This window comes from Manacus vitellinus, unplaced genomic scaffold (assembly GCF_001715985.3).
Source record: "Manacus vitellinus isolate BGI_N305 unplaced genomic scaffold, ASM171598v3 scaffold_8_pilon, whole genome shotgun sequence".
Taxonomy (NCBI): domain Eukaryota; kingdom Metazoa; phylum Chordata; class Aves; order Passeriformes; family Pipridae; genus Manacus; species Manacus vitellinus.
Genome location: NW_021940864.1, coordinates 8,337,691 through 8,350,314, shown reverse-complemented (window position 1 = coordinate 8,350,314; position 12,624 = coordinate 8,337,691). Strand labels below are relative to the sequence as shown.

Genomic DNA, 12,624 nt, shown 5'->3' with positions numbered 1-12,624 from the left:
TCAACTTCTATTCTAAAAAAGGTTACAAAATGCAGGTGAGTCTCTCGATATTCTTGGACTAGATTAGCTGTCCATGACAGAATACACCACCATTCACAGAAAAAAAAGGAAGTACATAACACACCCCTCACCTTCATAATATGTTAACCATACAACTGTTTTCATTCTCTAGTTCTTAAAGTAAACAGTGTGACAAATTAGAAACCGAAAAGAACAATTTTGTTAGTAAGAACTACTAATGCAAACATATTCTTCTGAAATTCCAGTCTTCAGTTGAGATAATAAATACCATTTTGTTCAACAGAGTGTTTGTGTAATTGTTACATGCACAGAAAAAGCACTTTTTCATACTTACCTCCTGGAGGCATGACAATTGTTATAGCATCACTTATCAAGCTGCCCTGGCTGTTGGATGCATTCACTTGTACTGTGTAGTTAGAAAATGGAATCAGGCCTTTAATGGGTACCCATACATTGAATTTCTTGCTGCTGCAGAACATCCGAGTATCATTTACCATAGAATAATTAGCATTATCTGTTATGAAAAAACAAGAAAGGGGGTGAAGAACAAATGTTAGCCCTTGCATCTGCTACAATTCACTGTCTTTATGAACTAAGTCTTATTTCTACTCAAAAGAAGAGTTGTTATTTATACCGATAACACAAACACACACACACACACACACAAAATTTTGGCTATTAGGGAGAAAAAATATTATTCATTATTTCTCCTGCTTTTGGCAACAGTTTATGGTACTTGTAAATCTTGGAAAATAAACAAACCAATACATGAAGCAACCATGCAGTTGCAAAGCTGACTGCTATGTACCACAAACAGAAGCCAGTTTTCAGAAACTACTTATGTTCTAGAAAAGTCAGATGATAACTGCAAATCCCAAATGTTAGTGTTAATTCTTATGCCTATGATACACTGGTAAAAATTTTTGAATTCACTAGAAAAATGCTTACCTTAGTAGTTTGTAAGCTAACTCCATTACACACATAAGAAATAGTCATTGGCAGTAACACATGCTTTCCAGCATGGCCCGCAGTCCCCTCAAAGATAAAGGATTTGAAGTATTCAGTTTATCAGTTGAAATCATCAGAGGACACCACAGCAACCTACATGTCCTTTGCAAACCTTTTAAGATGTCAAACTTAAGATAAGCCAATATTCTGCCCTACAAAAATAAAGAAACCCTTTCCAAAATACCTAGTAAGACTAGAAAATAAAAAAAAAATTGTATGTAAAGTAACAATTTTTTCAAATTAATGAAGAATTCACTCATATATCTGAGAGCAAAGCCGAGCTCATTTGAAGATTATCCTATATTTCGAACATATAAAGTGCTATACAAATGATTAATATTATTACTACTATTCATCATTCCATGAAGAGCTCTCACAGTGAAGTCAATGGAAATTCTCTATTACAAACAACAGCAGAATCACACAAGTCTAAGATCACAGGTATGAGAATGAGATTAAACAGTACATAACTGTTAAAAATATTGTATGTTAAGTAAGGCATTGTCACAGGTAGCTGATTGAATATTCACATCTGAGTCCTCTACAAAACCTAGATAAGATGGAATTACAAAAACCCTGGAAAATCAATATTTTAATTAATTTTTTAAGGGAAACTCTTTGGATTTACACACTTTTATTCAACTTTTAAATGAACAGTTAAAACTGAAATGATATTAAATCTGAAACTGCTTTTCAAATATCCCATATTTCTAACACGTGTGTATGCAGTACATTTCAGTCATGTTCACATGACATTTTACCACGGATGAGTGATCTGGATTTTCCTCTAATTTTGGATTCCTATAAACAATCTCTGATTCACTTATGGTACAAGTCCAAGCAATTCCATTTTTTTGGTGTTCATAGAGTGTTTTCAAAGGGTGTTTTCAGGTATTCTGCTGGTAATATATGACAAACTTATTTTCTGAGGTTTTGTGGAGGGGGGGCAGTTTTGTAAAACTCTTTATAACCCTGCCCTGCAGCCTAGTTCCTTATTGCTCAAATTCCACCTGGATTACACCATGCCATAGCACCAGACCACCTGGACAGACTACAGTAGTGTGAAGGTAGAAAGGCTTCATGAAGCCTGATGGATTTATTTTGGATTTCACTGAAGTTTACATAAGCCCAAGACCCCGTTTTATATACAGCAATGAAGGCAAAACGTCTTATCATGCAAGAAGAACCATGTTTTACACATTCTACATACAGAATCCTGCAGAAGCAAAGTTATTTTGTCTGACATTACTCTTATGTACCAGGCTACTCAACCAGCACTAGAAAAATGCATCTACATTACTTGAATTCAGCTCTTAAATTGCATATCAAACCCTCCTGCACCTTTGTGAAACTGTCCCTGCGTGTGATTTGGGAGTAGATACAATCCAACAAGGCACATTTTTCCTATCACTTATCACAGTTTTTCCAGTATCTGCAACTGATTATTTGTGACGATCACACAACACCATGTGACTGTGATATGCACCTATTATTTTATTAACAATAAAGTCATTAGAAATGGCCAACTGTATATATGACATATACATTCTTAAGGTTCTAGTGACATGAAACACTTAAGGATTCAGTTGGCCGTGGGAAAAAAAAAATGCATTTTTTAAACATTTCACCTCCAATGTGTAGGAGAGTTTAAAAATTAGTGTTGACAGACTGGCACATAGGATAGATTCAAACTTTAAGCATAAAAGTGGGTTAATTAGTAGTAATTTTTATGCCAAATCCATGAGAAAATTAAACTTTTTCTATCCACAGTACAGTTCTAACATGTTAATATTTTTATTTTCATCCACCTAAACCTGGAAGGAAAACATGTGTTTCCTCTGCTGATATTTTTATTCCATTATTAATCTTTCTTCCAATGGCTAACTATACTATATTTTAAAAATACAGTTTTGAGTAACAGAATATGAATTAAAAGGATAACACTCTATTCCAAGTTGCCTGGATAACAACATTAATATACAGTAATTATACAATTAGTTGTAACATTAAATTCTAGTTATAGCAGAGTGATTACTCGGCAATTATAAGAAGTATATAATTACTCAATAATTAGGAGAAGTATGTAATTACATAACCATTTTATTCAGCTCAAAAATGAACTTGCAAATTTACAATGAGATAGACAACACAGCAGCTCAAAATTTTTCATTGCTTCTAATAAAAAGCCAAGGAGTACTTGCAAGTTTCCTAACCTGAATTTTACACAGACAAAAGGTGTTTTTATCCCCCTTCCCAGCCAACCATCTTACTGCTGCTGGCAAGTAAAATGTTAGAAGAACATTTTTAAAATGCAGGTCTTGCTGGGGCTGACTTGCAATATGCAGCTTTGCCACTTCTCACTGCTTAAACTTAGCTTTCAGTGGGCTGGAAAATGCAGACACATAGGTTCAGCCTGACAGAAAGTGATACAGTGATAACCCTGTCATATCATTCCATGCCATTCCTGCCCAGCCTGCCTCAGTGTGGACCCAATTTGTGAGTATAAGTGGATGAGGCCTCTCTTTTTCCATTTTTCATGTGTGTTTTTCTCTCCATCCTGCTCACAGGTCCTACTGTAACCTACCAGCAAGTCTGCTGCAGATCTAAACAGCAGGCGACTCAGATACCAGTAAAGTCGTAAAAGACATTGTTTTACTTCAGACAAGTGGTTTCTACCAGAATACCTCCTTGTTCCTGCACTCTGCCTTGTAATTCCTGCCATGAACATACACCAGCACTCCAACAAGCAAGGTCTCTTCACAACACATGAACAATCTAAAGAGGCAGAAAACAAACTCCTAGATCTGTTTCACCATGTCCTTCAACACTTAAGACATTGCAAACAACTGTACCAAAAATTGAATTTGAATGGGAGGAGGCTCAGAGCCACCATCTCCTATAAGCTATTAAAAAAGACTAAACCCTTTGCAGACGTGAAGGGCTTCCCCAAGCTCCTCAATCTTTCCATATTTTTGCACAGTGATGGTTTAGTTCTTTTCCTACCCTTCCTACTCAGTTCTCCATATCTCCCCCAAAGTATCTGAGGGCCTTTTTTCCCTAAGCCTGCTATTTGAGAAAAACCTCAGAAAAACTGTTCCCAGTTTATTCGTAGTTTATACCAGATCAAAGTATCTCAGTTTTTCAAGAAAAGATCCAAATGAAGAAATTAGGGCTAAAGAATATCCACATACATTCTTAAAAATTATGTATACTTGAAACAAAGTCAAGAAATAAAAAATGCTTATATTAAAAAGACACATAAATACATATTCCATTCAAAATCACTGTTTAAAAGTCCTAAGCTTCAAACAGCATTCTAGGTGGTGGGTAGTTGTGTTTGAAGGTTCACTATGTTTTTGGGTGGACACTTTGCAGGGGGCTACCAAGCAGATGTGCATTCCTGTTACTAAGCTCCCCTGTAAATAGGTGAATTAAGCTCCTGTGGGTCAGTGGTGCGTAAATTACTGCTGTCCTGGGTCTGTCATCCTATGGGGTTCACTAGATTGAAATAACATAAATGGGTATCCTTTTCCATTCTTGTTATAATCATTGTCACAAGAATTTTAATGCCTCATATATTCCATAATTTTTTTCTGTGTGCTGTACTGCTCTGACCTTTTCAATATTCTGTAATTTGACTGGCTGGCGATTTCAAGTTCTCTCCTTTTTACAGCCTTATTAACTTGTGGGGAAGAGGTGAAATGGACAGCCAATCAGAATACATAATATTAAAAAGGTCACAGTAGTACAGTATAGTATCAGCAGACACAGAATACTGTATATTAGTCATTAGCATTCTGATATCTTATTCATGTAACAAAGGTTGTAAGGAGTGCAGGAAATGATACAACATGAAACAATTCTCATGACAATGGAAATAAAAGAAATAATACAAACTAAATCCATTCATCTAACATACCCATCATTATACAGAAGATATTGCTCAAAAAACAGCTTCCTTCTATTTTTCTGTTTGATTCTTATGAGACTTTAAGAACCAAGACACCTTTATAAAAGAGGTTTCTATCCTATTTGCAGCATCCTAGAAATTGGCCATCTTATCCCCAGATTTGCCTGAACTTAAGTGGTATCACAGGACCACAGCCTGTGAAGTACAAAGAAATTTCCACCTAAGAGGCACTTAAGCCTTTAGCACTTCAGTGTTATTATCACAAATGTTTAATGAGCTATTATTTTCTTCCAATATCATTATTTCAAGACAACATGAAAATTCAACCACAAAAATACACTACATATTGTGTAATACTACATGATAAAAAGTATTTTTCAAGTGACTAGGGCTTTGTGTCATGTGCTGAAATATTATTACCAATCCATACTGTTTCCATCTTAGACCACAGAAAAAGTTAATGTCAGAATAGCAGAATAAAAATGAAACAAGAACTCACTTTTTCATCCCTTTTCCCCATAACTTACCCTCATTGTGCAGCAGTTTCTGACCCTGTGGTATTTTCTGTCTCTTTGGTACCACATCTTTTGGAGGTAAGTTCTATGAATATGCACACTTCCTGGTCTCTAAGCTCATTCTTTTGTCCATTAGTTTTGCCTATTCTTCAGCCTCATTTACTTCCACACAAGCTACACCTTTCCTCCCAGCTAAGATTTTTCTTCTCCCTCTTTCCTTTTCCACAGTTTCTAGTGCAGTATTCAGAATCACTTCACATTAGTTTGATTATCCCAATAGAAAACCACCTAAAAATATTTCCTTGACATTGGCGATTCTCTTTTCCTAAGGACTGCCATAATGAACTGTTCTCAAATTTTAATCTCAATTGTTATCGAGATAAAGTACTTTCTGTGCTTCTATGTCAGATGTCATACCCCTCTTTTCAGCAAACTCTTGGCGGTTTTTTTGTGATTTGCGATGAGGGGGGTTTTTTAATGTTTTGGGGTTTTGTTTTGGAGGGTTTTCTGGTGGGGATTTTTTTTTTTTGGTTGGTTGGTTTTGTTTTTTCCTTCTTTTTTCAGATGGGTACACTCCTGATTTTGTGTCTCAATCTCTTGAAGCCCCATTTGTTCCTCTGCTCTTGAGCTGACAGATGTATTGTTCCTATGGACATATTATGGTCACAGTCCATCAAACTGAGTCCAAAACTTAAAGACTCTCTTAACACATGAAATCTTAATTCTCATGGGTTAGGAGGAGTTGCTGGATGAGGCAAAATGGGTAATTTAAAAGCACTGAGACAAACTGGAAAAAAACCTACGAATCCAAAATATTAATTTCCCTGTAAATGACAAAGAATTGACATTATCTGCATTGAAAAAAACTTCTCTTTTTCCTTTCTCACTGGCAATTAAAGAAGCCTATAGTTTTAAAACTGCAAAATAGAAATTACTTAAAGAACAGGACGAAAGTCCCTGTTGGCACATATAGAAGAAATCTGAAAACTCAATGACTCAGATGTAGTTTCTGACTGTAGTACTCAAGTCATTGCTTTGACAGCTCGGTTTCCCTCAAACAGGCAAAAGCACCTTCTGTGACTTCTCAAAGGCTGAAATTTGGTACAGCTACCTTAGACTGTCTTAAGCTGTACAGAATGCGTATGCTGTCTGTCACTCTGACACTGGAAAGCTGCTTTTCTGCCTTACAAAAGACAAGAAGGTCCTGGTGGACAAGTTGAACGTGAGCCAGCAATGAGTCCTTGCGACAAAGGAGGCCAACAGCCTTGTGGGTTGTATTAGAAGCATTGGCAGCAGGTCAAATAATGGGATCCCTCCTCTCTATTCATCCTGGTGAGAGACATCTGGAGTGCTCATCCTGTTCTGGGATCCCCATTACAAGACAGATACGGACTTACTGGAGTGGAGTTCATGAAAAGATGATTAAGGGCTTAAAGCATCTGCCACATAAAGAAAGTTTAAGGGAACTGAGATGGTTTAGCCTCAAGAAGAGATGGCCTGGAGGGTAGAATATCTTATCAATGTGTATAAATATCTGCTGTGAGGGTATAAAGAAGCCAAATAATTCTCAGCAGTATATAGCAGCAGAGCTAAAGACAATGGATACATACAGAAAATACAAGAAATTCTGTTTGAACCTAAGAAAAAGGTTTTACTTTGAGGTTAGTCAAACACTGGAACAAGGTGCCCAGAGAGGTTGTGGAGTCTCCATCCTTGGTGATACTCAAAACACAACTGGACACTGTCCTGGGCAACGTGCTCCAGTTAACCCTGTCTAGAGAAGAGAGGTTGAACTAGAGGTGCTTTCTGACCTCAGTTGTTCCATGATTCTGTGAAAATTTGCCGAACACTTCAAGAACCCTAAGGCAAAGCAGGAGTAATCATTATGATGAAAGCATGTTCCTGTCAGTAGAAATAAGTGATTATTAGTGTTACAAACACTAAGTAATGTGCATTTATATGCTCATTAATTCTGTGGACTGAAATATGAATAAAGCCCACAGCTTGATGTGAAAGCACATACAAGAAAGTTAGCAGAGTCCCCAAGGATGGTTAATGACTGCATCTGAGATTAGGCTTTGTCATGATGGCAGGCAGAGAAGAGTGTTTGGTGTGTGGTCTCATCTACCCTTTGGAGCTTTCAGTTCAGTGTCATGAGGCTTTCAACTAAAAAAACTCTGTAACTGTTGATGAAAATGCCAAGAAACCTGTTTTATTTGAATTGTTTTAGGTTTTCTCATTACTTTTTCATAAACATGGAAACATCTAATGAGTCTTGCAGTTGAGTACAGATTTTGAGTTCCAGTTAAAACAGTATATTCAGTAGTGTTAAATCTCTGCTGTAAAAATAGTCATCTCTATTGTAACTCAATTTTTCTGCAACGGTACCAAGGGGCATCAATCCTGGACCCCCCACACCACACACTGTATCAAGTGTCTTAGGGACACATGGTAAGAACTTAGTCCATGATCTAAATCCAACTCTGGAAAGCATTCTCTGAGTAGAACCAACTTATCTGGATTTCACAAAAGCTTCCAGTGTCCAAGTGCTCTTATTCCAATATTAACAGGGGAAGGTGTCCCAGCACACTTTAGTACTCCAAGTGACAAAACTTCACATTGTCTATAAATGACCAGAAGGCATAAAATGGCAAAAGATTTTGCTACACTTGCAATGTTAAGCTGATAATAGAGCATATAGCTACTGATTTCATCCATTTTGTTTGAGGGGTTTTATAGACAAATGATGAGACTTTATAAAGTATATTTAATGAGGGATTTTATACACCAAAAAAAAATTGAGAAACAGTTAGCTTTAAAATCTTTAAGCTTGTTTCTCCATGGATAGAACATTCTTTCTCTAACTGCAGCAGTACATAAATGGAGATTATCACAGTATCTGGTTTCTGAATCTATGCCCATAATTCATGGATGCCAATAGGAATTTTCCATTCTCCAGGGACACTATCAGAAGGAGACTAGCTAAACACACAGAGCAGAACCTGGAGTCTCAAATCCATAATCAAATATCTAGATTGATTGTGTCACTTGCACTTGTATTGATTTCAATTGGAGCAGCTGACCCAAGGGAATAATAAAAATGTGGAATAAAACTGATTTATGAGAACAAAATAAATCCTTTTGTGAGTGGTAATGAATTGGTACTATTTAACCCTTTCAATCACAAAAGGAGAACACTATTTATTTTTTCAGAATGCTGAGTTAGCCAAAAGAAGTCATATAAAAAAAGTCAATACTGTCAAATGCCATTACACTTAGTTGTAATACTTTGGAAGGAATGAAGCTCTAAACTTGATCTAGGATTTTTGTTTGACATAAGACATTCTTTTGGCTTTTACAGTCAGCTTTCACGGGGTGTCATAAATGATGCACTTGCAGATTGAAAGAACCACAGAATCACTCAGGCGAGTGTTTGTTGTGCTCACTTATAAAGCACCTCCCTCTAGACCATTCAGGGTAAAACCTTGTAAATTAACATAAACAGCCACATCAACTGCACACAATCATCCCTACAAAAGGATGGCCTATCACAGTATCTTGATCTCTCTGGCACATTACACAGTCCCCTTTGTAAAGTGCAAAGAAAAACTACATCAAAAGCTTGTCCAATCCCAGTTTTCATCATGCTTTCCCTACCTGAGAAACCAGACGAGTTTTACATTAGTCTCTAAAATGCAGTGTATTTGTTCCAAACCAACACATACAGGTATTCAAACACAACTTCTTTACCTGTGGAAGCCCTAGTCAGATTATACATATATCTTGTTTTGGCCATGTCATCAACACCAGTCATTTTGCATCTAATGCGATAAATTGTTGGGTTTGCATTTAGTACTTACCATAGATGGTAAGTACTAGCCTTAGTGTAGTCTCAGTGTAGCCTCCTTAGCCCTCATGTGGACTAAAAACTCTGGAAGACATTCATTAACTAAAAGACTGTCTTCATAGGAGAACTGATTGGCAAATTCCCTTTTACTCAATACTGTTTACCAGACCCATCTCCAGAAGGTTGCTGTTATTCCCTAGACTATTACAAGGGAGTAGGGACAGTCTCGGAGACTATACTGCTATTGGCAGTCAGTAGGAATTTCAGTCCTTTAAGAACTGATGATACCTTTCTCACAGAAATGGGATTCAGCCCTGTCTGCTTTATCATACAAAACCAAATAAATTACACTGTACAAGATAGAAACAAACCAGTGTACACATGACAAAAATAAAACTATATTAATAGAATTATGCAGAAGATCAATTAAAACACCATCTGTGGTTTGATGCTTGAGTCTTCACCAAAGAAATGGTCAGATGTAGAAGTTAGAGAGTGACTGCTTTCACTTTGCTTTTCCCTGAGACACCTGTACCAAGGCAAAGAAAAACAAAGTGTATCTGGTGCTGAAGGGAATTATGCTAGAACATGGTGTATTGTGAGGCTATTCAAAATCTAATGAAGCATGACTAACGTTTACCCAATAATCAACCTAAAGTGCAAGTGAGGCTATGAGTTTTCTAGCCATGCAAATCAAAATTGAAATACCACACTACTCTGTGATAAAACACCCCTAAGTCCTACTCTGTTTTTATTAAATATGGCTATTTGAAAATGGATCATGCATCCCCTTTTCTTTCTCCTCTCAATTATCTTCAGGACTAGCGAGTTTTATTACTGAGGCCTGTAGCTAAAACTGAGATAGACAACATGAGGGAGGAAGTGGATGAAATACAAAACATCTCCCTAATGGCTGGCTTGAAAAAGCAGCTAAGGGCTCCCACAAAAGCATCCCACGTTCAGAGTGGGGAGGTTATTTCTCTGGTGCAGCAGGTGGTGATGATGAATATGCCAATGCTGCTGCTCACGGTGGGGATGACTTTTGCTATGCTGTCCCTCTGCCACTGTATGCTTTCCACTGGGAACTGCTTGAACTCACTGCTGGTTGTTCCCATTTATGATGCTATTTGGGCTGCATGGAGTATGTTAACATGGTGTAAATGTTTTACACTGGTTGGTCACTAAACATCCGTGTACATATATTAATGGATAACACTTATCAAGCATTTAAATTATTACTCTAGACTTTGTTGTCCACTAGGTTTTGGGAGGTAAGGATCTGCTAGGGAAAGGCAATTCTCACAGCATCATAGCTGTTCCCGTGAAGTTCTTCTGCAATCACACTACTGCATTTGCAGGGGCAAGGTCATGAGAAAAATTACCCAAGAATAAGAACATGAGACCTATAACAGAAAATACTTCCTGTGAGGCTCTGGAAAACAATGCCTCAGCAGCTTCAGGGTCCTTAGTATTAGTCACATTAAGGCACTAAGGTGCCTTAGACACCATGTAACATCACAGCACTACAGATGTAATGGATTAAATATTTCTTTATATATTAAAATTTAATTGGTAAATTACCAATATCATTAATATTGCCACAATTTCTCAGATTCACAATTTTTTTGAAAATTTTACCCTTCTTTTTAAGTCAAGTATCTCTACACTCCTCAGGCCAGCTTCTTGAAGAAAGGATGATTTTTCTTAATAGTAATGCCAAATTTAGTGTGCCATCATATTAAAAAAATAATCAATTATTACTACTAAGGAATTCACATTGCAGAATGTATAGGGTAACTGCACAATCCTAAAATACTGGAGTAAGGCTGCAATTACTTTTCCTGCTCTTATTAAATAATAATCTGTCCCTGGCTCAGGAACACATGATATTATAAATATTTTTGTAAGTGATTAAATGCAGAAAGCATGCAGACCTGATACCTACCTACTGTGGAAAAATTTTTCAGATTTCTTTAGTAACAGCTTCTTGAATATTCAGCTACACGGGAGAAAAGACTTAATAACTAGCCAACAATAAAAAAAAAATCAAGTTTTTGAAGAAATAGCTTGTCTTGAAAACACTTCATATGCTTTGATTAAATATATGGGATTACTATACTGCCATCTTTGTAAAATAATTTTTCTTGTAAATATTAAAGTGCATGAAACTTGTCTCTTTTATCAGTTATTGCAAAGTCATTTGCAGCAACTGCAAATGCAAATGTATACTACTTTATATTTTGAGGTAATTATGCAAAAAAAGTCTAAAAGAAATTCAGTATGAAAATTGTCCTAACAAGTCTCTCAGAAATGTTTTAGTCATTTCTGAAATCATGTTTAATTCTCAGAAATTGTTGTGGTTTTATTAAATTTTCAGATCTAAATGCAAAGTGCTTACCACCTCCTCCATCTTTGAAATAACATCCCACAGAATTTTTATTCCCCATTCTCAAGCCTTCAACACAAGGCAGGCTAGGAACTTTAAGGGGCTTCAGCATTCCTCTTCCCACTTCTGGCATCTGCAGGTGCTGTGTCTTCCTATAGCAGCCATTGCTTTTATACAGTAGGTTGATTCTTAACACTCTCTTTCTGAATTCTGATTGGAAAGAGTACTGAAGCACTGTGCCCAATCAAGATTATAAGAAGAACCTTCTAGTAGAAGCCAAGTGAATGTATGGTGTAAGTTTTCTTCTGTTGATTCATACAGAGTATATTTGAAACTAAAAAGATTAGATGAACAACGTTCTAATGCACATATGCAAAAGTCAACTATTTTCTGCTATATTTAGCTGTTAGAATTCTCCACTTTGTCAAGAGAATGAGGAGGCTGCAAGGAAGCTTTCTGGTACAGTATCTCTGAACATGCAGAGTAACCAGATTATTCACTTTCTCTTTACAAAAATACCAGATGAACTACATTACTGAAAAGTAAGAACCTTGGATGATACGTCAACAACAAAAGTTTAAAAAAGTACTAAAAAAAACTCCAAGAAATTAAAAATAAAAACCCAAACTGAAAATACCACACATTGATTTCTACATTCATGAGCAACAAAGAGTTCCAACATAAACCTGCAACTTTGTGTTGTGAAACTCCCTAAGGACACATAGTTAATTAAAGATTCTCTTTATGTCAAACTTGCATTCAAATGCATCACAACATCTTCGGGGCTACAGGTTTGGATTAATTTTGTGCTAATGCAGTCATCTGACACAGGTAGGAAGATAAGAATTTTCTCCAACTCTCTCCTCTGGAAAAGAGTTAATACCTGATCCTTCCTGTTCTAGAACCTAATTTCAGACACCCAGATGCAATTAAAAAT

At 36.5% G+C, this 12,624-nt stretch overlaps 1 protein-coding gene across 1 annotated transcript in view; it reads right to left on the bottom strand.

Annotated features, from left to right (window-relative positions):
- USH2A (usherin) overlaps positions 1-12,624 on the bottom strand; it is a 378,483-nt gene that overhangs the window by 157,298 nt on the left and 208,561 nt on the right. Inside the window, exon 37 of the mRNA XM_018085136.2 lies at positions 356-535. Coding sequence (XP_017940625.2) covers positions 356-535 — 180 coding nt within the window. The remainder of the gene's footprint in view (positions 1-355; positions 536-12,624) is intronic.